At 44.7% G+C, this 26711-nt stretch overlaps 1 protein-coding gene across 1 annotated transcript in view; it reads right to left on the bottom strand.

Moving 5' to 3' along the window:
• The window catches only part of TMEM132C (transmembrane protein 132C), a 429974-nt gene that overhangs the window by 26254 nt on the left and 377009 nt on the right, over window positions 1–26711 (bottom strand). Inside the window, exon 5 of the mRNA XM_025402559.1 lies at window positions 12691–12834. Within this exon, the coding sequence (XP_025258344.1) occupies window positions 12691–12834 (144 nt within the window). The remainder of the gene's footprint in view (window positions 1–12690; window positions 12835–26711) is intronic.

The following is a 26711-nucleotide window of genomic DNA, read 5'->3' as shown; positions in this document are numbered from 1 at the left end:
GCTACTCAGGAGACTGCTTGAACCTGGGAGGCAGATGTTGCAGTGAGCTGAGATTGTGCCACTGCACTCCAATCTGGGTGACAGAGAGAGACTCTGTCTCAAAAAAAAAAAAAGAAAGAAAGAAAGAAAAAAGAAAAAGAAAAACATACAAAAAGTTGTCATTAGGCCCACAAAGCCTGGTCATGATTAATCCTCTAAGAGGAAGCCGAGTACTGTAAGAAGACAATTCAAAGCACACTGAGCAAGCAGCCTGGCTGAGTTTCAACTCAGATACATACACATTTGCTATTTAACAGTTTTGCTGCCCAGCATTCTCTTATTCTATTTTCTGCAACCATTTAAAAACTATTTCCAGGGGACCCTCTGCCCACATCCCCATGGCTGGTCTATGTGTTAAGGTCTTGGCCTCAGCCACACAGTTAAGTGGTGTCCATCACACTCCCCTGGCTGCAGGATTGGTTCAGGGATGGTCATGTGGCTCAGCCTGACTCAATGACAGAAAGCCCCAGGATTTCTGATTGAGTGATGGCAGTGTCTCATTTCTGCGGGACTTGAACCTGGGGAGGTGTGGATCTAGAGCCTCCAGGGGCCTCCATCTCAGGCTGAGAAGGCATCTGCACAGTTGAAGGCAGAGCTGAGAGGCGCAGAGAAATTGGTTTGTGAATCCACCTGTGCCTGAAGCCAACACCACCCTAGACCTTTTATTGAAAAGACAGCTTCTTCCTTTACTTATTAAGCCAATTTGAGGGTCTGAACTGTTCAACTACTGCACACTCCTTGATAAAGATATGATGGGTTGGCGTAAAATGCTGTTGAGACCAAACCCTGGTTCTCAAATTCATTCTAGCAGAGGGCTCAAAGTGGGACAGGAATGATAGGATCTGGCAGGAGAAAAACAAGCACCAGATAACTGGTTTCCAGAGCTACATCTTCCCCGAGGCAAACCAGATAACCCAGGTCTCAATCCGGACTCTATCCCGTGCTTCATGAACCTGACCAGAAACTTTTCATCAATGCGGAGACCAGCTGCAAGGTCCCTGGGACTTAAAAACCTCTCTTTCCATTTAAGCACACTCACATGGAGCCCTAGTTGGCTCAAGTAAAATCTGACTCATCAATAAACGGTCTTATCTTCCATAAAAGTCTTTTATGAGAACAGGATATTATGTGTGGCTTAAATGGGAGGGTCAGAACAACCTGATCTTTTTTGGCCAGTTCTAGAGTTCTAGGCCAAAAAAGGTTTGTCCATCAGCCTCTCCTAGGAATGAATGTGTGGCATAGCTCCTACCAGTCAAAGGTTTTGATTCTGTGCTTCCCATCGAACTTTCTGTGATGACGGAAATGTCCTATGTGTGTGCTGTCCAGTGCAGTAGACACTAGCCGCATGTGACTACTGAGCACCTGAGATGTGGCTAAAGTGACTGAGGAGCTGAAATTTTCATTTTTTTCAATTCTAACTAATTTAAATAGCCACACACGGTTAGTGGCTGCCATACTGGGCCGCACAGCTATAGGTAAATCTTAATATCAATCTGTGAGGACAGCATATTCCCATACTTGCCTGAGCCTGCTGGGAATCTGAGGCCACATGGGCCTGGTGATCAGGCAGACCTGAGTTCAAATCTAGGCTCTGCTACTAACCAGCTGTGCGGCCTTGGGACAGTCACTCAGCTTCTCTGGGCCTGAATTTTCACATTTGTAAAATGGGACTTAAGTAGTACCCACCTCATACTTTCTAGAGTGATCTACTTAAACCACAAACAAGAATATCCTGCAGTGTCATATTGCTCTGAGAGTAAAACAAAATTCTGAACAGACTCCAAGGCCTTGGACAACCTGGCCCTGCCTATTTCATCCATCTTAATGTTTTCTCTTCCTCTTCTTACTCTTCATCCTCCTTCATCCTGGCTGTTCTTTTGTTCCTTGGACATGGAAAGCCTGTTCATACCCCAGGGCCTTTGCACTTGATGTTCTGTCTGCTTGGACAGCTCTTTTCTAAGCTCTTGGCATTTAGATCTCAGCGCAAATGCTACCTCCCCCGAGAAGCTTCCATGATGGTTGACCATGAACTAGCCCTTTGAATTCTTTCCTCATCCCATTACCCTCTTGGTTTTCCCCATAGTATCTACAATATTTGAAATGAACTTGCTTTTATGTCTGTTTACCTATATACTTTCTATCTCTGCTATTACAGATAAATTTGTGAAAGCGGGGTTCTGGTGCAGTTGGTTCATGACTGTATCCCCAGAGCATGGTACGTGCTCAGTAAATATCTGTGAAGAGAATGAGAAAATCATAGCTTTGATGAAAGGATTATGACTGTAAAGACTATGGCTGCAAAGCAGGATGTTAGTGGGTGTCATGTCCATAAAGGCCCCAAATGTGCTTACAGGGCTTTGCCTGGCCACTTGTGCTCCTATGAACCACCACGAGAAGAATGTTCTCAAGGTGCTGCTGCCTTTTGCCACCAAAATGAGATACATAGAACTAACCCAAACCCTAAACAAACCTGGATCCCAGCCCACACAACTGGCACGCTGAGGCAGGGCTGCTCTACTTAACCCAGGGGCCCCTGAGGGAGGAACCAGTGCTTGCTGTTGTAAGTTGCTGAGATGTCAGGTTGTTTTGTTATGCAGCATTATCACAGCAATAGCTGCCTAATGCAAATCTAGCCTCCCACGGATTAAATAAAGACCCAAGTCCACTAGCCAATACAGCGTGGAGAACTCTCTGCTTTGAACAGCTCTCAGCTCTCAGCAGAGCTTAGTGAATATTGCAGCTGCCATGACCCCCATTACCAGTGCCACCTGACAATTGTTGAGGACTTACTATGTGCCAGGTGTGTCACACACCTTTTCTTTTTCAATCTTTGAGTAGCATCTATGCAATATGACTCTTAGGATCTCCATATCTGAGATAAGGACACTGAGGCTCAGAGAAGTTGACTTCCCCAAGATCACTCAGAAGGTAAGTGACAGAAAGACGTAACAGGAGTCTGTCTGAGGCCAAAGGCAGTGGCCCTTTCTTCCAGGTTAAGTCACCACACTGGGCACTTTAATGGCAATGAGTGTCCTCCCACAGGAGACTGGAGACCCTGTGGTGTTTGCTCAGCCTAGGGCAGGACTTCTCAACCTCAGCATGATTGACATTTGGGGTCAGATAATTCTTTGTTAAGAGGGCTGCCCTGGAATTGCAGGATGTATAGCAACACCTTTAACTTCTAACCACTAGATGCCAGTAGCCTCTGCCCCAGGTGTGACAACCAAAAATGTCTCCAGACATTGCTAGATGTTCTTAGGGGCGTTCAACCATCCCACAGAGAACCACTGATCGAGGGCTGCCTGGGCAGGAGGAAGAGCTGACACAAAGGCATCGTCCTGCATGCTTGAGATGGACGACTGCATTCAGACTCACACCCGCCTTCTGGGGTAGGCCTGGGTCTTTCCCTGTTTTGCAGATGAAAGAACTGAGGCTTAAAGAAGAACTTGTCTGTGGCAGAGTTCAAGCTCTTAAACATGCCATTTAAACTGCACTTTGAATCACAGACGGAGGGAAGCGGGCGCTAGAAGAGCCCTGCAAGGAAAGAGAGTCCTCGCTTTATAGCAGGGACCCCAGGTCCACAAAGGGGCCACGGTAGGGCAATGTCGCCCAGCTTGGCTTGGAGCCCGGGACTTCTGGATTCCGGGAATTTCTTTGTTCTCTTTAATGTTTTTTTATCTGAGAACCAAATGGCTCTTGAGGATAAAGACCTTCCAGGGGTTCTTCCAAAGCCTCTCAGTCATGACAAGTACAAATAGAAAACTCTCTTCTGCCCACCCTGCTGCTTAGGGAGGGATGCCACCTGAAAGCAGAAATGCATCCTGTAGATGCCCTGAAAACTTGGGGCTGTTGCCAAAGGACTTCACACTCTCTGGGACTCGGAGCCTGCAAAATCAACAGTAGGTTCAGCACAGAGAAAGTTTAGCGCTGACGGGAGCCCGAGCTCAGGGCAACGATCAGGCTGTTGGCTGAGCAAGGTTGCTCTCCATGTGCCAGAGCTAATGCAGGCACCTGTGGTCACTGCGGAAAAGCCAGGCCTGCTCGTTGCCCAAATGCATTATTTTTAGCTCTGCACTACGATCCATTAGCTGGAATCGTGCCCTGGAGGTCAGATGGGCTGCACTGGAAATTCAATAGACGAACTTTCTCTAATGATATTTTAAATCTCAGCATCCCCACCCTGTCCTGGGCAGTGCCTAGCAACCCATGGCTGCAGGAGTCTTGGGGAAGGCACATGCAGGGCTGAGGACCAGGGTGGGGGCACCCAGGGAGCACAGGGTGGGGTATCGTGTGTCAGTGTCATTAGGGTGAGGGGATATACATAGGGTGCTTTCCAAATAGGAGGTACAGCCAGGTCCAGGCATTAATAATCATTATTCTCCTTGCTAAATGACTCCAGTGTCCCCTCCTTGAGGACCACCCCATCCCCAGTAGTCCCCACCCAAGCCCCTCTCCAGCACAGTGTCCTATTCATGGCGCCCATCATCTCCGCAAGATTCTCATGCATTTTCTTATTATCTGCTTCTCTCCATCACTAGCAGGCTGCTTCCTTGAGGGCGGGGACTGCTTTTGTTCTACTGATTGCTGTGTCCCTGATACCAGAATGGTACCTGGAAAATGGCCAGCACATCTGTGTTTAATAGCTTGTCATGTGACCTGTGAAAAACACGGACTGGATATTGCTAAATCTGTGACACCACACTAAGAAAACCACTGCCAGGTAATCTGTGCCACGTCATCAACTGCAAGCAAGACACACCTTTATGTCAAAGATGTTTTAAAGCTTGGATCCCATAGATGAGATCCTCTGTGATGGACACTTGGGCATTGCAAGTGCTTGTCTGTATTGCATATTTTTCTTCCTATTATTGTTCCTGGGGTCATTGTTGGACAAGTCATGGCCCTTGGCCCTTCTCCAGGTGCTGCTCCTTCACCTCTTGAATGTGAATCAACCAAGAGGCCGACATCCAGGGTTCTCTCCCATTCAGATGTTATGACTCTTATTAACCTGCACATCGCAGACCAGACTCCTCAGCCCTTATCATTCTTTCACACTGCACACTGGCCTGGCTTCATTTTCCAAGTGCTCCAAGGCAGGGATATTCATGAGGCATTGCAAGGTGAGAGAAGGAACAGGCAGAAACGCATAAGGACATGGCTCTATTTCTGTAAGACAAACCAGGACTGAAAAGCCCTTATACGTGTGTGTTGCGTTGTGTAGACACATGTGTGTGGGCATGTGTATGTGTGTGTATAGATTTGCCAATAAGCCAGTTTGTGGTTAACAAAAACAGTATGTAAGTTATCTTATTCTTAAAATATTATCTCTGTATGTGGGTATATGTGTGTAAGAAATGATTACCAAAATGTTTACAATGATTTTCTAAGGGCGATGGGAGTAAAGGTAGTTCTTTCTTTCTTAGAGTTTTCTGGAGCAATTATTATTGTAGACAAATTATATACATTACTTACATAATCAGAAAAAATACCCACCAAATTATTTCAGGGTGATTAAAAAGCCTACAAAAATAAATGAAACAAAATAGGTATGTATATCATCACTTATATAGTTATCCTTGCTGGGAATGCAAATTTGAATCTAAATGAAGAAATATCAGGAAATCTCAAATGAGGAATATTTTATTTAAAAAGTAAAAAAAGGACTGTATTTCTCAAGAGTATTCTGTGTCTTAAAAGACAGGGCAATGCTAAGGACCTGCTTCAGCTTAAAGGAGACTAGAGTACATGAGAATTAAATGTGCATGTGAGCCTAGATTGGATCTTGTACTGCAGAAAAATATGCTCCACAAGACATGGTTGGCCAACTGACAAAACTGGAAAACAGAATATGGATTAGATAATGTATTGTATCAACATTAAATTAACTGAAGTTGATGACTAAGGGTATGTAAAAGAATATTCTTATTCTTAGGAAATATACACTGAAGTAGTTAGAGTTAAAAGGCCTTGATATATGTAACTTACTCTGAAGTGGTTCAGCAACAAATCAATCAATCAATCAATCAATCTATCTATCTATCTATCTATCTTCTATCTATCTAAATCTGCCATCTATCTAATCTATCACTTATCTATCTAACCTATCACCTATTTATAAATCATCTATTAATCATCTATCTTATCTATCTATCTCCCTTCCTCCATCTGTCCACCCACCCATCTATTCACCTATCCACCCATCCATCCATCTATCCATCTACCTGCCTACCTGTCTATCTGTCTATCGAGAGGATGGGAAGAGAGAAAGAGAGAGAGACTGAAACTATGAAAAAGCAAATGGGTAAATATTGATAACAGTAGAACCTCAGTAAAGGGTATATAGTATAATTTGTCCAGTCATTGCAACCTTTGAGATAAGTTTGAAATTCCAAATAAAAAGTAAAACGTTAAGCAAAATTTGAATGTACACAGACTATATAGCCTAATGGCCAAGAGCTTTTGGCCCTCTAGCTAGAATCCCTTCTCTGCCATGTGCAAGTTGTGTGACCTCAGGCAGGTGGCCTCCATTTTCTGAGCCTCAGTTTCTTCTACTATAAGACAGAATTAATAATAGCGATAATGCAGATGTTGTGAGTAGTAAATGAGTTGGTATGCACAATAAAGTCTCCCACGTTTGCCTCTTCTGTTTGGCTGTGAGTCCTGAGAGGTTCACTTTCTTCATCTGTTTCTTCCTTACCAAAATCACAGAGCCTTAAATGTGGTAGTTGGTTAATAAATGTTGGCTGAATGAATTGAGGCGGAAAAGAGGAAGAAAGAAAAGAAAGAAGGAAAGAATGAAGGAAAGCAAAAGGAAAAGCTAGAAAGTAAAATCATAAAACCCAAGTCCTCCTGAACCTCGGCCTCCAGGTTTGCACACTGGAGTCCCACCTACACACACTCGAGTGCTTACACGGGCCAAGCAGATCATGGAAGTGGACCAAATATAAGGCAACTGTGACAAATCAGAAGATGCTGGTGGGAGCTAAGCCATGAGGATGCAAATACATTAGAATGATACAGTGGACTTTGGGGGTTTGGGGGAATTTTGGGGGCGGGGGTCGGGAGGCAAGGGATGAAAGACTACAAATAAGGTGCAGTGTATACTGCTCGGGGGATGGGTGCACCAAAAATCTCACAAATCACCACTAAAGAACTTACTCATGTAACCAATTATCACCTGTACCCCAATAACTTATGGAAAAATAAAACAATAAATAAAGGGCACCCCACAGTGTTGCCAGGAGAGCACACTGTAGCTCTGCCAGATCTGCTGGATTTTCCCCATAAGCTGGAGGGGAAACCCTCAGATATGACTTATGAGAATGCAAAATGGTACAGCCACTTTGGAAAAATTTTGGCAGTTTCTCAAACATTAAATGTAAGGTAACCATATGACCAAGCCATTCTACTCCTCTGTGTCTACTCAAGACGAATGGAAATGTACGTCCACACAAAGGCATGGATGTGAATATTCATTGCAGCATGATTCATAAATAGATGAAATATTTAAAAAGTGAAAACAACCCAACTGGGTAGATGGATGAACACAATCTGGTATATCCATACAGTGGAATATTATTCCGCAATGAAAGAAACAAATGACTGCCCCATGCTACCACGTAGATGAGTTTCAAAAACATAACGCTAAGTGGAAAAAGTGGACACAAAAGACCGTGTATTGTATGACGCCATTCACGAGAAATGCCCACAGCAGGCAAATCTATAGAGACAGAAACCAGCTTAGTGACTGCCAGGAGCCGGGGATGGGAATGGGGATTAACTGTGACAAAAATGTTCTAAAATCGGATCATGGTGATGGTTGCCAAACTTAGCATAATGTACTAAAAATCGCTGAATTGTACATTTGCAATGAGTTGCATCCAATTCTTATATTTTAAAGCAATGCTGTGCATATCACACAACGTATACTTGTCAGCCTCCAGTCTTAATTCCTGATCTACCTAATCAGAGGATTACATGAGATGACCAGAGTTGACTCTGAGTTATTAAGCCCTTACTATATGCTGGCTGGTAGGTCATGTTCTCTGCTGCATTTATAAAACTGATTAATCCTCATGCGGACCTTCTGAATTAGGAACTATGCTTATCCTCATTTTACTAAGAAGGAGACTGAGTACTGGAGGGAACGCTGTATGATTGACCCAAGGCTGCATAGCTTGAATGTGGCAAAGCCATGAGGCATTCTTTGGGAGGCATTCTCCATGATACACTTGCGTTTCAGCACATTGTACAAACAGAGCCCAGGCTGTTTTTGTTCTGAAAGGTCTTTTCAAAGGTGTTTTATATAGTGGACAGTCTTGGAAGACAGACAGTGCCTTCTTCCAGAGCAAAGGGCAGACATGCTTGAGGTCCAGTATGATAAAGGCATTGTCTCTTTGGGGAGGTCAGGCAGGATTCCTGCCCGTCTTGTCAGGTTGGCCTGCTTTAACAGAACACTGTAAGTCAGGTGGCTTAAATGACACACATTTATTTCTTACAGTTCCGAAGACTGGGAAGTCTGAGATCGGGAGGCCAGAATGGTTGGGTTTTGCTGAGAGCCCTTCTGGTTTGCAGACTGCTGCCTTCTTGCTATATCACCACATAGTAGAGAGACAGCAAGCTCTGGTCTCTTTTCCTCTTCTTATAAGAGTACTACTGCCATCATGGGGCTCCACCCTCACTGAAGCCTAATTACCTCCTAAAGGCCCTACCTCTGATACCATTGCATTGGGTGTTAAGGGCTTCCACATATGAATTCAGTGTGGGACACAAACATACAGCCCATTATACCACCCATGATAAAAGATGCATGTTCTCAAAGGCCAGGATTCCTCCCCTGAAACCCAATCCACTACATGTGCAAGTGTCACTGGCCCCTCTGCATAACCCGGTGGGAACTGAAGCCCAGGCAACTGGTGCAGAAAGATGCTGATACAGTGGCTGTCCTTTGTCTCTGACCCCGGGGTCTTGTGTCTTCTGCCAGCATCTACAAAACTGTGACAGTTTGATTTGCCAGTTTACACTAGGGTGCCATCTCAGAGCCTTCAGAATTCTCAACAGAACTCTGAACTGCCTAAATCCAAAACCTCATGGGCCTACTGCAGACTAGGCACTGATTAAATATCAATTCCCTCCCCTCTTCTCTCCATGGCATTCTGAGCTGTACCCAACTAGCACTGCAAGCATCGTTGATCTCTCCAGACCCAAGGCCACAAGCCAAGCCTGGTCCTACGGACTGTGCTTACATACATTGAGCCTGCCTGCTCCGATGTCCTCACCCTGCTGACTCAAGATTTCACATTGCTTTGTCAACAGCCAGGGGTATCAACTCTGGATTCATTTCAGGAGGCAATTTTCTGTTTGAATACATTTATTTCCCTAAAGATACTGATTATAATTCCTGGAGATATTAGTAATGGACTCCATGTCAAAATTGTTTTAAGAGTAGCTAAGGATTGCTGTGTATACAGCTGCGATAAATTTTGGGTTGTTTCCTTCTTGGTTTTTGTAGGCTGAAAGATAGGTTCTTTACCTCTAGAAAAGTTATCAGTGCTGAAGGTGTCCTATCAACATGTTACATTCATCAAGGGTTCTGGCTTTTAGGGGACTTGCAAATCAGTGACAAAGGTCAATGACCAACAAGGACCTGTGCCGTCCACTGTGGGAGCCACAAGCCACACATGGCTATGAAGCACTGAAAATGGGGTTAGTTTCGATTTCAGTGTGCTGTTAGTATAAAACACACACTAGATTTCAAAGACTTAGTGTTAAAAAAAAAGTAAAATATTTCATTATTAATGTTCATATTGATTACATGTAGACATGGTAATGTTTTAATATAATGGGTTAGACACAATGCATTACTACAATTAAATTCAACTTTTCTTAAAACTTTTTTTGAACATGGCTATTAGAAAATTAAACATTTCATATGTGGCTCAGGCTGGGCACGGTGGCTCATGCCTGTAATCCCAGCACTTTGGGAGGCCGAGGTGGGTGGATCACGAGGTCAGGAGATTGAGTTCAAGGTGACACCACGTCTCTACTAAAAATTCAAAAAATTAGCCAGGCAAGGTGGCGGGCGCCTATAGTCCCAGCTACTTGGGAGGCTGAGGCAGGAGAATGGCGTGAACTCGGAAGCTGGAGCTTGCAGTGAGCTGAAATCGCACCACTGCACTCCAGCCTGGGTGACAGAGTGAGACTTTGTCTCAAAAAAAAAAATCATATGTGGCTCATATTGTGTTTTCATTGGACAGTGTGTTAGAACTTCATCCCCCTTTTCTTCTTCTTCCCATTGGTCTTGTGGTCTTTCTGTTAAAGCACTGTGGATTCAAGGCCACCATCAGCCCGTATATCACTTTTGGGTAAATTAGGGAAAAAGCCCTTCCTTGAGATAGTACCTCCGACAGCCAGAAGAATCGTCATAGTATACAGACGTTGCTGGAATGCTTACTGCCACCTACTGGAATGCTGTCATGGTTGAGTGTGGACGTCACTGTGTGATGGTGGCATTGAACACAGTGGACAGTCTAGTACGGTGGTCTGTTGCTTGTTCTGAGAGTGGGGTTTGGGGAGAAGTATTTTTCCATGTCATTTTTCCACCTCAACAGTTTGTAAACTTCTCTTCTAGTCAGACATGGAGTTTTAAACACCAGAGAAAAGGCTGATTGCTATCTGTCAGACTCGATTTGAGGGAAACAAAAATCACTACCTGCATGCTTTTTTTGATATTTGTTTTTTCCTGGATGTGTTTCCAGGGATTACAGAAAAATACAGAGAGAGACGAAATGCTTCATTTCTGGCTTGGTAAAGCCCTCGCATTGCCTTATTCTTTAAGCAAGCATTGTGGTGTAGCATCATGACTGATGATGGGAAACACCAAGAATTGCAGTTCTTCCTCCAAAAAACTTAAGACTCTAGAGCACACATTACTTTAGGGAAGCCTTTTCTGGAAAGAGCAAAATGCTGGATATTTTAGACTTTCTAAGCCATGTGGTTTCTGTCAACTACTCAATTCTCCTGTGGTAGCCCCCAAAGCAGCTACAGGCAAAATGGAAGTGAATTTGAGTGGCTGTGTCCCAATAAAACTTTATTTACAAAATAGGCAGTGACTAGGTTTGGCCCACGGCTCATGGTTTGCCAACCCCTACTCTAGAAGAGTCCTTTTAAACAATTACCCCATGGGCCAACCCACAACACACATGTATTTTGTTTTTTATTTTTTTGTCCATTAAAAAAATTATAATTTGATGCTAACTTTGAAAAACAAGGTGGTTGTCATTGTTATTGTTGTTTTTACCAGAAATCTAGATTTTCCATTCTTTTGAAGATATAAAATACTGAAATCCCACTACCTCATGACCACAACTGGTTATAGCAATTTCCTTGCTGGGAAAGACAAAGAGCAGCATCTTGGCTGCCCTTCTAGAACAGGCAGATCCAATTTACCACTTCACTTACTGAAGTCACCTGCTTAGCTACAGTAGGCATTCAGAGGTTGACTCATAGTCCAAAGCACCACTCATGGTTCACCAAGGGATGAGTGGGGAAAGAGAATGTGGTACATAAACACAATGGAAGACTGTTCAACCTTAAAAAAATAAAGAAATCCTATTACTTGTTAGAACATGAATGAACCTACAGGACATCATGTTAAGTGAAGTAGACCAGGCACAGAAAGACAAATACTGCATGATCTCATGTACATGTGGAATCTAGTGAAGCTGAACTGATAGGAGCAGAGATAGAATGGCACTTACCAGGGGCTGGGGAAGGGGACAGTTGTGCAGATATTGGTCAAAAGATACAAAATATCAGTTGGACAGGAGAAGGAATATGTTCAAGAGTTTTTTTTGGTGCAATATGTTGAATTTAGTTACTAATGATATATTCTTCTTTTTTTTTCTTGAGATGGAGTCGCGCTCTGTCACCCAGGCTGGAGTGCAGTGGCACGATCTCGGCTCACTGCAACCTCTGCCTCCTGGGTTCAAGTGATTCTCCTGCCTCAGCCTCCCAAGTAGCTGGGACTACAGGTGCACACAACCATGCCCAACTAATTTTTGTATTTTTAGTAGAGATGGAGTTTCACCATGTTGGCCAAGCTGGTCTAGAACTCCTGACCTCAGGTGATCCACCCACCTCAGCCTCCTAAAGTATAGTAATATATTCTTGAAAATTGCTAAGAGAGTAGATTATGTTCTCATCACACAGAAAAAGATAAGTATGTGAGGTTATGCATATGTTAATTATTAGGTTGTGCAAAAGTAATTGTGGATTCTGCCATTTAAAAGTAATGGCAAGAACCACAATTACTTTTGCACCGGCCTAATAGCTCAATTTAGCCATTCCATAATGTATATGTATTTTAAAATAATATGTTGTACATTATCTATAGATGTATGCACACACACAATTTTTAATTGTGAAATAATGGAAGAAAGACAGGAATTAACCAAAAACACTAACTAGGTTGGCATGATGCGAAAACAAACAGATGGCAATGGAAACGCTGAGTGGATCAGCTGGAAGTGTGTTGCATATAAGCCTCTGTATAGTTGACCCTCGTATATTTCAGTATAAATGTCCCTAGCAAATGGGATGTCCAAGTGAAGTTCCCAGCAGTTCCATCCAGCTGGCTGTGGAATGACTTACTTTGATAACATCCTCGTCTGTGGACTTGCATTCCACCGACTCTGAGATGTCCATCACGGCACTGTTCTCCTCCACAGAGACCACCTTGATAGGCATGGCAACTGTCTTTCCTGTGAGTATGGCAGTGTTCAGAATGTCAGTGTCCTGCCAAAAAGAACCAAACACACTGGGGTCAAGGGAGATATTCCATTCTGTTGGGAACTGGACGATTCTAGGGGGAACCTCCCGGGGTAAACACCAGGCTGACCTTGTTTGGACAAGACACACTGTACCGTTTCTACACCGTACCAGGACTTGGAATAAAGGGTTATTCTTTGGAACAATTGACCAAGAATGTTCAACAGTTTACTTTTAGTTTATTTATGATCATCTTCCTAGTTTTCAACAACAATCAAAAAGTATTTATTCTTTTTCTTTATTGCAGAGACCAAGTAGAAGTAATACATCAGTTAGGTTTTGGTTGTAAGCAACAGAAACTAACTCTGGGTACTTTGAGCAAGCATAGTAGGTTGAATAATGTTTTCCTCTCACTCCCTGCAAAAGATATCCATGCTCTAGTCTCCGGGATCTGTAAATATGTTACCTTATATGGTAAAAGGGACATTGCAATTGTGATTGAATTAGGATCTTAAAATGGAAGGATAATCCTGGATTATCTAGGTGGATCCAGTCATCCTAAAGTCCTATAAGAGGGAGTCATGAAGGTCAGAGGAAGAGGAGGAGATGTGGCAGTGGAGGCAGAGGTCAGGGTGATATGGCCATGAGCCAAGAGATATGAACAGTCTCTAGAAGGAACAGATTTTCCCTCAGAGCTTCCAGAAGGAGTGCAGCCCTGCCAACATCTTAACTTTAGCCCCTTAAGACTTGCTTCAGACTTCTGTCCTCCAGAACTGTAGGATAATACATTTGTGTTCATTTGTCATCGCAGCATCAAGAAACTAACACAGATCCTTATGGACTAGATCCTGGATTGCTCCCAGCAACAAAGGAAGAGCTAAAGAAGGCTTTGCAAAGTCCAGATCACCTTCCAGGATATGAAAAGCAGGATATAGCGGGCAGTGTCTCCCGAATAAGGTGGAATGAATGTCTTCAACCATTGCTTTTTCTTCTTTTTTTTTTTTTACTTTATATATAAGGGAAATTTATTCGCTCATGTACCTGAAATGCCTATAGCATGGGATATGATTGCATCCAGAGGGCCAAACAATATCGTATATACTGTCAGTTTTCTTGACATCTTTTTTCCCCCTTCATCTCTCCTTCCCCCATCTTCAACCATTTCTAGTCTTTTTTTTTTTTTTGAGATGGGGTCTCACTATGTTGCCCAGGCTGGTCTTGAACTCCTGGCCTCAAGTGATCCTCCCACCTTGGCCTGCCAAAATGCTGGGAACATAGAACATAGGCAAGTGTCACCATGCCCAGATAATTTTAATTTTTTACTTTTCTTGTAGAGACAGGATCTTGCTATGTTGTCCAGGTTGGTCTTCAACTCCTAGCTTCAAGTGATCCTCCTGCCTCAGTCTCCCAAAGTGCTGGGATTACAGGCATGGGCTGCCATGCTTGGCACCTTCATTTTTTAAAAAATGAAGACTAAAGCAAAGCAAACTGCCTTCCTCTGTTGCTCCATGGGAGCCCATTTCATCACAGCCAATGGGGACTTTGATTTATCCTGCTCTGATGGCTTCATGCAAAACTATCAGCATCACACCTCTCATGGATGTTGTGATTTGCAAGATGATGATGAAAATACCTTCTATTTGATTTTGTAGGATACTACTTGATTGCCTTTTTATAATTCTTTTCTTTATGGACAGATGAAAATGAAAAAGGGCCTTTGGCTTTGGGACATCTAATGATGCCAGTTTCTCCCAAAGTCCCTCTCCAGAAACACTGCTCTGGTGTGAAGCAGGAGATGGAAAAAGATTTTCTCCCTTCTTTTTCCAGGGAAGCAATTGACACAAAAATGACCTTTTGCATTAAACAAGAGCACAGCTGAAAGAGTTATGAGTTTTAAGTAGAGCCTCGGCCTCTCTCTGATGCTTTTGCATCAGCCAGCAGTTACATCACCCTCGGCTGTGTCTTCTCCTGGGTCCATGGGATTCCTGGAGCTGGGCTGCAATCCGGGCAGCTTGCACAACATCTATTATGGAGGCTAAGAATACTTTAGAAATTCCCCAGGTCTATTTTCGGGTTCATTACAGGTAATGTGCTCAGAGTTCAATCTTTACATTTTCTCTCTCAGAATGGTCTTTGGCTAATGGCTTTATTAAAGCAGTACATTCCCTCATGGATTGTGATTAGTTTTCTAATGGTTGTTGCAATTACACACACACACACACATGTTCACGCACTCTACCTAATACTCCCTATCCCTAAATTGCACTCCACCAAAATTAAGATGGGTTGGATATGTGTGTGTGTGTGTGTGTGTGTATATGTGTGTGTGTGTGTGTGTGTGTGTGTATATATATATATATTATTTATTTATTTATTTTTGAGACGGACTCTCACTCTGCCACCCGGGCTGGAGTGCAGTGGCCGGATCTCAGCTCACTGCTAACTCCACCTCCCGGGTTCACACCATTCTCCTGCCTCAGCCTCCCGAGTAGCTGGGACTACAGGCGCCCACCCCCATGCCCAGCTAATTTTTTGTATTTTTAGTAGAGACAGGGTTTCACCGTGTTAGCCAGGATGGTCTTGATCTCCTGACCTTGTGATCCACCTGCCTTGGACATGCATATTTTTCACTGACCAATATCAATTTCAGGAGCAGAGAATTAATAGTCATAGAAATAACAAATCATAAAAGGAAACTTTGGCCTCCAGAATAACCTGGCTGTGACATGGAGGAAGTTCCCTGTATTTAAAATCACTCTTCTGGCTGGTAGTTTGGTGTCTATGACTTGGTGGGCCCTGGAGTCTGGACTCCTGGATTCCACTCCTTGCTTTCCCATTAACTCCCTGTGCAATCCTGATCACATACCATATCTCTTGAAATCTTTGTCTCTTCATTTTGCAAATTAGCGGGGGTTGGGCTATGTCCTCTGTCTTTTTGACTGTTGAATCCTAGACTGTCTTAGTTCATTCAGGCTGCTATAAGAAAATATCACAGACTGGGTAGCTTCTAAACAGCAGAAATTGTTTCTCACAGTTCTCGAGGCTGGGAAGTCCAAGTGCAAGATTCAGTGTCTCGTGCAGGCAGAGAGAAAAAAATGTGTGTGTGCCTGTGTTTGTGTATGAGTGCCTGTGAATGTGTGTGTGCCTGTGTGTGTGAGTGCCTGTGTGTTTATGGGTACATGTACCTGTGTGTATGTGTGTGTGCGCCTGTGTCTGTGTATGAGTGCCTGTGAATGTGTGTGTGCCAGTATGTGTATGTGTGTATGCCTGTGTGTTTAAGGGTACATGTGCCTGGGTGTGTGTGTGTGTGTATGCGCCTGCGTTTGTGTATATGTGAGTGCCTTTGTGCATATGGGTGCATATGCCTGTGTGTGTGTGCCTGTATTTGTGTGCCTGCGTTTGTGTATGTGTGAGTGCCTGTGTGCATATGGGTACCTGTGTCTCTGTGTGTGTGTGTGCCTGTGTTTGTGTGTGTGTGAGAGTGCCTGTGTATATGGCTACATGTGCCTGCGTGTGCCCATATTTGTGTATGTGTGAGTGCCTGTGTTTGTGTATGTGTGCGCGCCTGTGTTTGTGTATGTGTGTGTGCACATGGGTACATGTGCCTATTTATGTGTGTGTGTGCCTGTGTTTGTGTATGTGTGAGTGCCTGTGTGTGAGTATGCCTGTGTTTATGTGCGAGTGCCTGTGTGTGCGTGCCTGTGTGTATATATATGAGTGTCTGTGTACACATGGGTGCATGTGCCTGTGTGTGTGTGTCTGTATTTGTGTATGTGTGAGTGCCTGTGTGTGTGTGCCTGTTTGTGTATGTGTGAGTGTGTGCATATGGGTACCTGTACCTATGTGTGTGTGTGCCTATACTTGTGTGTGTGAGTACCTATACATGTGTGTGCCTGTGTATCTGTGAGTGCCTGTGTTTGTGTATGTGTGAGGGCTTATGTGTGTGTGTTCCTGTGTGTATATGTATGAGTGCCTGTGTGCATATGGGTGCATGTGCCTGTGTGTATGTGTGAGTGCCTGTGTTTATTGCGAGTGCCTGCGTGTGTATGATATTGACGTGGCAGGCCTGCAGAGTTCTTTGCATCTGGTTGCACCTCTCAAATACCTTTTTACTTGAGGCAAATTCACGGCAATATGCCTAGCACACATTTACGTGTATACAATTGTTCTGTCTTCTGAAACCCACCTAAACCCCCGCTGGACCAAGAAGAACACATCGTGTGCACGGCTGGCTGGGGGTGGAGAACACTTCCCTTTATGCTGCTGCTTAGCACTGCTGGGAAGAAGGTTTACACTGCTAGCTGTCTTTCCTCTGGCCCCATCTGGTTCTGACAGGTTCAGCATCACAGAGGGCAGCCTGCTTCCTGAAGGCACACAGGTGTACAATTCCTGCCAATCCCAGTAGGTATTAGAAACCGCTTATCAACACTGTCTCAAGACCTCGGAACACGACGAAGGCATAACTATGACTTGGAAGCTTTTTGTATTATTAAATGTTTCTTCTCTCCTTTTACCCTGCTCTGAGGTCCTCCACCCGCTTCCATCATAAATCAGAGAACAGTTCTGTTTTGCTGAAAATGATCAATAAAGTAGGATTCTTGAAATCATGGTCATTTCAAATTTGAAAAAAGCCCGAGGCTTCTGAGAAAACACATTTTTGTTGTTTGATTTACCCTCATAAATGTAAATTAGTTTGGTCATTTTCTAGGTGATTTGTATTTTTAACTTTTAAATAAATAACATGGAATTACTTCTGCATATGGGTCCATGTGCCTGTGCGCATGTGTGTGCGCCTGTGTGAGTGCCTGCGTGCGTGCGTGTGACCGAGCGCATGTGTGTGTGCCTGTGTGAGTGCCTGCGTGAGTGCGTGTGGGTGCGTGTGCCTGCACACGTGTGTGTGTGCCTGTGAGTGCCTGCGTGTGTGTGCATGCCTGAGCGTGTGTGTGTGCACCTGTGTGAGTGCCTGCGTGCATGTGTGCGGGTGCGTGTGCCTGTGCGCATGTGTGTGTGTGCCTGTGAGTGCCTGCGTGCGTGCGTGCAGGTGTGTGTGCCTGTGTGCATGTGTGTGTGCCTGTGTGAGTGCCTGCATGCGTGCGTGTGCCTGCGCACGTGTGTGTGTGCCTGTGAGTGCCTGCATGTGTGCGCATGCCTGAGCGCGTGTGTGTGCCTGTGTGAGTGCCTGTGTGTGTGTGCACCTGTGTACCTGCATGCGGGTGTGTGCCTGTGCACATGCGTGTGCCTGTGCATGTGTGCATGAATGCCTGCGTGCCTGTGTGCACACCTGTGTGAGTTCCTGCGTGTGTGCAGGTGCGCGTGCCTGCATGTGTGTGTGTGGCTGTGTGCGTGTGTGTGCTTGTGTGAGTGCCTTCATGTGTGTGGGTGCGTGTGCCTGTATGTGTGAGTGCCGGTGTGTGCATGATGTCGATGTGGCAGGCCTACAGAGTAGGCCCTTGCACATATACAAACACAAGCACACACACACACATATATACACACGCATACACGTAGGGGCACATGTACCTATACATAGAAGTGATTTCATGAAGTCATTCCAGAAGTAAATCCATATTCCTTAACACAGAGTGTTAAACAGACTCAGAAGTGTGAATGGACTCAAATATGTTAGGGGAGTTCAACTGACTGGCCACGGAGTTGAGGGATTTGTCCCAGGAATGGGTGTAAAATGCCCCACTTCGAATTTCCCACAAGGGTTCTCCTGCAGAGTAGAAAAGAGTGAGGAAATGTATTACATCCACACAATGGAAGACTATTCAGCCACAGAAAGGAACGCATGCACGTGACAACATGGATGGATCATGAACATGTTGTGTAAAGTGGAACAAGCCCAACACAAAGGCCCCATATTACATGGTTCTACTCATATGAAATGTCCAGGCCCGGCAAATCCACAGACAGAACGTGCATTAGTGGTGGCCAGGGGATGCGGGGATGGGGAAGGGAAGTGACTGGTAATGGGTACGGGATTTTCTTTTGTGGTGATGAAAGTGTTTTGAAATTAGATAGGGATGATGGTTCATAACCGTGCAAATACTAAGAACCACTGACCTGTGTATTTTAAAACAGTATATTTTATGGCATGATAATTATATCTCTATAAAAAGAAAGGAAAGAGTGTGGGATGAGGCTGGAGCCATGGAAAGGCCACATCAGGCTCAGATCCGGCTTTCGACTCTGGGCTCCTGCATGGCCTCAGAAAAGCCAAAGATCTATCCACCCACAGCTGACTGACCCTGGAAATGGGACTAAGAACAGACACATTCATGGCTCAGAGACCAGACGTTTGCCTGGTAAAGCAACTTTGGGGGTTTAAATTTCATGAGGGTCTGGAGAAAGGGTGAGCTTAAGCTAAAATGTCCCAGAGAGCAGAAAACAACCTCTCTCAATTCGTGTGGCCAGGAGCCAAGAAGAGGTAGTAGTTAATCAAAAGGAAAAAAAAAGCCAGGTCACATTTGAGGCGCTCTTGGCATGGGCTAGGTGTTGCTAATGTTCTCACTGCTACCCCAAAGCCATGAAGCAGGTAGTTGTGTTATCCTTAGTCTATGGATGGGGAAACTGAGGCATGGAGCTGAGTGACTTGTCTGGGGGCACAGCCCATCCATGATTCGGCCACATTTGAACATCCAGCCCAGGGCATGAGCATATGTTCTTGACCACAACTTCTCGGCAGGTCAAGAGCAAGGACCTGAGAGAGAATTGCCTTAAATCCTCGCTCTGCCCTTCTCTTGCTATTATTTAAATGCTCCAAGCATCAGATTCCTTGACTGTGAACTCCCAGAATAATTAGGGTTGTTGTGAAGATTAAATCAGATAATGTTTATGGATTGCCTGTCAGGGTTTGGAACAAAGTCCAAGTTGACTCAAAGGGCAGCTATTAAACATAAATGTGAAGTGTCTCGTATGAGGCAATTGGTGGCTGGAGGGAGGCCAAATTCACCCACTTCAATCTCTCTTTTTCTCTGAAAATTGGGGCTGTGCAGGGGAAGGAATAGAAAATAAAATAAAAACAAGTCAAACACATAGCAGACATCCAAACACATTTAAAACATATTTATGTTAGCACTTTTTGTATTCATTTCAGATTTGTTTCTTTTACAAAAGAGAAAAAACATGGCTGATAACTTTAAAATCTCCTGTTATTTTTCCAGTCCTGATCCTCAATTTCTGTCCCCAGAGGCAGTCACCGTCAGGATTTGACATGTATCTTTCCAGTTTGTGATTCTTATACTTTTACCAAATATCCATATTCATGTAGAGAAAATATGGTATTGTCTTTTGCTTTTATGTTTTCTACAAAAGCACGTTTTACAGTTTATATAAATATATCATATTGTACTTTCATCAACTTCTGTTTTGTTTTTCAAAACACTCAACATTATGTTTTTATGATCTATCCCTGTTTGTGTAGCTGGAGCATTTATTCCTATTTAGATCCATATTTACATACTGATTGAATTCATTTGTCTCAGAACTGACTAAATTCCATCACGTGCCTTTTCTGTATTTTACTTCTCCATTCTCTTACCCCTGGAAACTTACAGTGTTTCAAATTCTTTGCCTTTGCAAATACCTGAATCTCTCCATGTGCATATGTATCCAGGTTTTTTAGCACCTTCTCATCCTAGAAGTGAAATTGATGGGTTGAGAGTCTACACATTTTCTCTTTGATCCTGCTAGTTGGTGCCTCCAAGTGGTTGTCGTCACACACTCTGAGCAGCAGCATGTGAGGCCGTCCTTCCCTGAGACCCTGGCAAACCCCCGGGATTGGCCAGGTGATGGTTCCAGTTGGTCAGTTAACTGGAACCTGTTGCTGTGATGGGATTTTGTAGATGTGACTAATGCTCATAACTAGCTGACTTTATTTATAAAGGAAGTTTTCCTGCATAATCTGGGTGGGCCTGATCCAACTGGTTGAAAGTCATTTAGAAGCAGAGCTGAGGCTTCTCTGAACAGGAAGAAATCTGGCCTGTGGACAGCACTTCAGTTTGTGCCCCAAAGATCCAGGCTGCCCTTCATGACAGTTTGTCCATGACACATAGCTATATCTGTCTGTCTATGTAGTCTATCAATCATCTGTCTATCTCTTTATGTGTCCATCATCTCTCCAATCTATTTTCTATCATCTAATCTGTTATCTAATCTATCATCTATCTTATCTCTCACTATCTATCATCTATCTATCTATCTATCTATCTATCTATCTATCTATCCATCCATCCATCCATCCACTCATCTATCTACTTATCTCCTCATCTTGTTTCTCTGGTGACACCTGCTCTCTTACCAGCCTCTTTATTTTAGGTAATTCGGTGGGTAGGGTACCATTCACTTCCCTATTACTGTAATAACTGTGCCTGGCTCATGGTGGCTGTGGAGGTTCAGGGCTTGTGGACTGCAGAGACCTGAGGGCTTTAAGGCCTGGCTTTGGGCCAGTCCATGATTCCAAGGTCATGGGCACATGGGCAAATGGGGCTTGCTTGGCAAGCCGCTTTCTTCCTTGAGGAAGCTGAGCCCTGTCTTTGAACTACATGCTGGGAAAGTGACTGCAAAAAGTGTCTGGGAACCACAAACAACAAGTGGGAGTGCCATAGAGAAAGCAGGAATTAGCCTGCCTTACACCTTCTGTGAAAAATTGGCCCTTCTAAGTAGATCTAAGTGAATTGAAGGGGCTTTTCTAACCATGCAGATTAAATCAGGTGGCCACACATCTCAAAGGAGACCCTGCAGGAACTCCCATTGGTAGTGCCCAGACCCTACATTCTCATTCCCAAATTTAATTTCTGGGGAGAAACTTCTCCTATAGAACTGGCTATTTTAAAGCAAGTTATAAGCCATCTCATTTTTGAGCACCAGAATCAGAGAGGAAAGGTGGTCCTCAGCCCACCTGGATGAGGAGGAATGAGTTGCCCAGGGCCACACAGCTGGACAGTGACACCATCTTGCTTTTATTTCTTTTATCCACTGCACCTGCCACCTCTCTCAAGTGTGTTTTCTCTAAGGTGGAGCAGACCTTCGGTGGCGACAGCAGCATGCGTTATGCGCCAGATTCTCTTTAAGCACTTCACGCGTCCCAGCTCCCTGAACTCTTGGAGGGAGACTGTTCTCACCCTGATTTGAAGCACGAAGAGACAAAGTCAAGAATGCCAACTAACGCACTCAAACCCACAAAGCCAGCAGCGGGGTGGAGCTGAGACATGAACCCCAGTGAGAGGTTCAGCCCTTGGTTCTTACTCTTTGCACAAGACAACCCTCTAGAAAATAAGCCCACCGGTGGGGGGTGTGGGTGTGGGAGTGGGAGTGATGGGTGGCCCTGAGGACCTGTCTCGCCCTGGACTGGAGAAGTCACTGGACAGTGGGACACGGACATTTTTCATTTCTCTCCAGACCCATTCTGACATCAGTGACTCTTAAATCTATCTATCCAATCCATCTTCAATCATCTATCCAAGGACACTTAAATTTAAGGACACTTAAGGATGCTTAAATCCAAGTGTCCTTCCTTCCATCTGCAGCCAGAGAAGCAGTCCACTCTTGTGAACGCCTCCCAAATCCATGGATTTTCTTCCCCGCCACCTGTCTCTGAGGGAGGAATAACTGGCGAATACTCCCCCTCCACACGTACAGGCATGCACAGAGCCCAGGGTGTCTCGCTTGGTCTCCTCTGGGGGCTTGCGGAGTGGACTGCAGACCAAAAGTTTCACATTTTCCCTGAGGAAGGCAACTAACAGGGAAATCTACTATTCACTAATTCAAAGTAGATGCTGAGAACAGAGATGGCAGCCATGTGCTGCTTCTCAGAATGAAAAGAAAGATGGACTGAATTTCTGTGGGGAGAGCAGGTGTCTGTGATGGTTTCATAGACGTTTTTCACATCCCATTAGATTTTGCAGACTGACGAATAAGACAGAGGGGCCAATTCCTGCCCATGGCATGTTTCTATGTGAACTTGTTAGCCAGGAATGATTTTTACATTTTCAAGGCTTTAAAAAAAAAGAAAGAAAAGAAAAACAATATGTAACAGAGACTATGTGTCCCGCAAAACTGAAAATATCTACTATCTAGCCCTTTATAGAAAAACTTTTCTGACCCCTGAACAAGATCAATTTTTCCAATAGGAGGGGCCCTCTTTCCTCCAAAGGCCTCTTTTAATCCTTGAGTTTCTGGCCATTCTCTCTGGTAGAGCCGTGGAGTCATCTTCCTTTTGCAGATGCTAACTCCTGTCCTTACTGCTTTCTCCTCTTCAGTGGTTGCAGCCTCTGATCCACCGTGCTTCCAGTGGGACTTCAATATCAGCATGATGGCTTCCTCCATAACAGCCGGCACTTAGCGTAGATTTGCATCTTGATAATTTGCATTGCATGTTTGGACCTATGAGAAGTCTTGTGCTAAACCAGAGGGGCTCATAATTATGATGGTGGGGGTAATAAAGTTATTGTTTTTTGTAAGTTCTTGGATGATAATTCATTTAGGCAGGAAGCCGGTTAATGGGGGTAGGCCTCCTACGGACAGAAGGGTAGATGATATTAGTGGTATTAGTCAGGTTAGTTTGCGTTAAATAGGAAGGGAGATTTGAACTGGGGAGAACTTTGTAAGTGGTTGATCATTTACATTTGTGATGATTTGCATGTTACTGACAGTATCTGGTTCTCTGCACGTGCTTTTAGCTCAAGGAAGGTGAATATAAACACTTGAATAGCAAGAGGCCCCTAAAACTGGCCTTTCTGGACTTAACCATAGCAGATAACATTACAACACTGCCTACTCCAAAGGAAACGTATATGAACAGGAAAAAAAAGATCATTTCTTCCTCTATCTCAGCTGAAGCACAGTCGGTCAGGGAAATATCCCGGCAGGTTAGGAGGACGCTGGAGACAGCTGGAAGGCACACCGCTCAAGTGTCAGGTTCTGGGGAGATAGCTCACATGGCAGGTTCTGGGGAGATCAAAGGTCCAGTTTTGAAATTGGAACCCAGCAAAGAGGGTCCAGCTGTCAGCATGCAGAGGGCAGCGACCATTGTGGCTTCATGAGTTCAAACTAAAAAGGTGCCTGCATTGTGGCCTCCATGGGAGCTGTGTTCCTGCTCCCGCCTTGTTGGAGCTTTGCTTTCCTCATCTGTGAAATGGGGATAACCCCGCTTTCCTCTAGGGTTGTAGGCAAGAGGACCTACAAAAAATCCCAGGTCAGTGCCTGGTACAGAGTTGGCCACTCCACCCCCCAACCCCGTCCATGTTCATCGCAGGAAACAGAGCCCACACACTGTGACGCTGTATTTGAATGTCCTGATTCACCAGGTCGCTTTTGAGCTCCTGTAGCTGCACCAGACTAATAGGTTCCATGATTATGTAACACAGTTGTGAGTTGTTTTTCAGTTGCCATGGACCCCCAGATTGAAGGTCACATAGCCTGAGCGGGCCTAGATGAGCCACAGTTGCAAACACAGAGGAACCCTAAGTGCTCAAACTGAGGTGTGGGAACGAAATTAAGAAGAGGGCACTGCATAATAAGGTCCAGGATCCAATCAGATTGAGCCCTGGCATCAACCCATGGCAGGATCCAATCAGATTGAGCCCTGGCATCACCCCATAGCAGGATCCCATCAGATTGAACCCTGGCATCACTCCATGGCAGGATCCAATCAGATTGAGCCCTGGCATCAACCCATGGCAGGATCCAATCAGATTGAGCCCTGGCATCACCCCATGGCAGGATCCAATCAGATTGAGCTCTGGTGTCACCATGGCAGGATCCAGTCAGATCATGCCTCCGTGCATCACCTCATTGCAACATCCAATCTGATCACATCTCACTACCCAATGCTTATAAACCCCAACTCAGCCCCCAGCTCTAGGAGAGACTGCTTTGGGGATTATCCCAGGTGTTTTCTTTACTTATTAGAAGTAATAAAATCTCCTTGCTAACTCCTCCTCGGTTGTGGTCAGTAGATTTATACCTGCCAAGCAACAGAATCCACCTGTTGCGTGAGTAACAACCTCAGCTTCTCAGCTGCAAGAGGATGAGCATTCAACTGCAACTAATTTGGGAATCAATTTTTTATCACTTGGAAGTCAAAGGAGTGGCTGTTTATTTGCACTTACAATTCAGTAAGGAGGCACCATCAGAGGGGACCCGGAGGCATTGGGAAGGTGCTTTGCTGGGGGCTTCAGTGCCTTGAAGCTGAACCCCAGGGTCTGGAGCAAGGTGTGGGCTGGTACTGACCACTCAGTGAATGTGGAGTCTGGGACAGACCTGCCCTGGGGATAAAGCCGTGCCCTTCCTGAAGTAAAGAAAAAGAGCTTTTCTAGCTACTAGACAATGACAAAATCTGTTTGGTAGGATAATACTGAGATACTAACTTACATTTTCCCTCTCTGTGGCTCCCCCTTCCTCCTATTCAAGCAGGGAAACCAGTTCTGTATGCATCATGGGGCGAGGAGGAGAAGGACAGAAAACAAAACGCCTCCTGAATTCCAGAGAGGTGAGGAAGGTCACGGGTATGACAAAACGTTTGGCCCAAATCACGGGGGACAGGGGGCTCTCCCTTCGCCCATCCTTCCAGAACAGAAAGAACCAATTTTTTTCTCTTGGGAGGTAATGAGAGAGGAAGAGTGGTCTTTGGGATCTGAAAGGAAACACGTGTCTGGTTTCTAGGCTGCGTGTTTGGAGAAGACGCAAGAGGAGATGCCTGTCTGGTGTCTGTGCAACACAAAGACCCTTGAATCCCAGAGGTAGCCCCCAAAAGGCAGGGGCTAGGGAAATAAGCTGATTAGATCTGGAGGAAATAGAGACCCAAGATATTGTGGCAAAAGAGGCTGCCTCTCAATATCCACTCCCCGTTTTTCTTCAGCTACTGAACCATGATGCTTTAGGAGGTGGGTTGGGAGGAGAGACTAAACTCAGCCTCCCTTGCAGCTGGCTGTGACCATGTGACTGGGTTCTAACACAGTGGTTCTCAAAGTGTGGTGCCTGGGCCAGCAGAAGGAGCATCCTTTGGGGACTTGTTAGACATGCAAAGTTTTGGCCTTTACCCCAGACCTATTGAATCAGAAACTCTGAAGGTGGGTGGGGCACATTAACCTGTGCTTTACCAATTCCTCAGGTGATTCTGATGCTATTGAAGGTTGAGAATTGGTCTAGTCCAAAAGTAAACAGAAATATGCAGTACTTTAAAAAACCCCCTTAATGAGAACTAGACTCAGTAAGTGGGGGCATTTCTCTTATTCTTTTTCTTCCTGCTACCGGGAATATAGATATAATGGCTGGAACACCAGCAGTCACCTTGGATCATGAGGCAAACTTGGACATAAAAGCCATCTGCTAGGCCAGGCCAGGCACAGTGGCTCATGTCTGTAATCCCAGCACTTTGGGAGGCCGAGGTGGACAGATCACTTGAGGTCAGGAGTTCCAGACCAGCCTGGCCAACATGGTGAAACTCTGTCTCTACTAAAAATACAAAAATTAGTTGGGTGTGGTGGCACGTGCCTGTAATCCCAGCTACTATGGAGAGTGAGGGGGGAGAATCACTTGAGCCTGGGAGGCGGAGGTTGCAGTGAGCTGAGATCCTGCCACTGCACTCCAGCCTGAGTGACAGAGTGAGACTCTGTCTCAATGAACAGACATTTCTCAAAAGAAGACATTCATACAGCCAACAGACACATGAAAAAATGCTCATCATCACTGGCCATCAGAGAAATGCAAATCAAAACCACAATGAGATACCATCTCACACCAGTTAGAATGGCAATCATTAAAAAGTCAGGAAACAACAGGTGCTGGAGAGGATGTGGAGAAATAGGAACACTTTTACACTGTTGGTGGGATTGTAAACTAGTTCAACCATTATGGAAAACAGTATGGCGATTCCTCAAGGATCTAGAACTAGATGTACC

Source organism: Theropithecus gelada, chromosome 11 (assembly GCF_003255815.1).
Source record: "Theropithecus gelada isolate Dixy chromosome 11, Tgel_1.0, whole genome shotgun sequence".
NCBI lineage: Eukaryota > Metazoa > Chordata > Mammalia > Primates > Cercopithecidae > Theropithecus > Theropithecus gelada.
The sequence above is the reverse complement of the archived record's forward strand: the minus strand, read 5'-3'. Positions and strand labels throughout refer to the sequence as shown.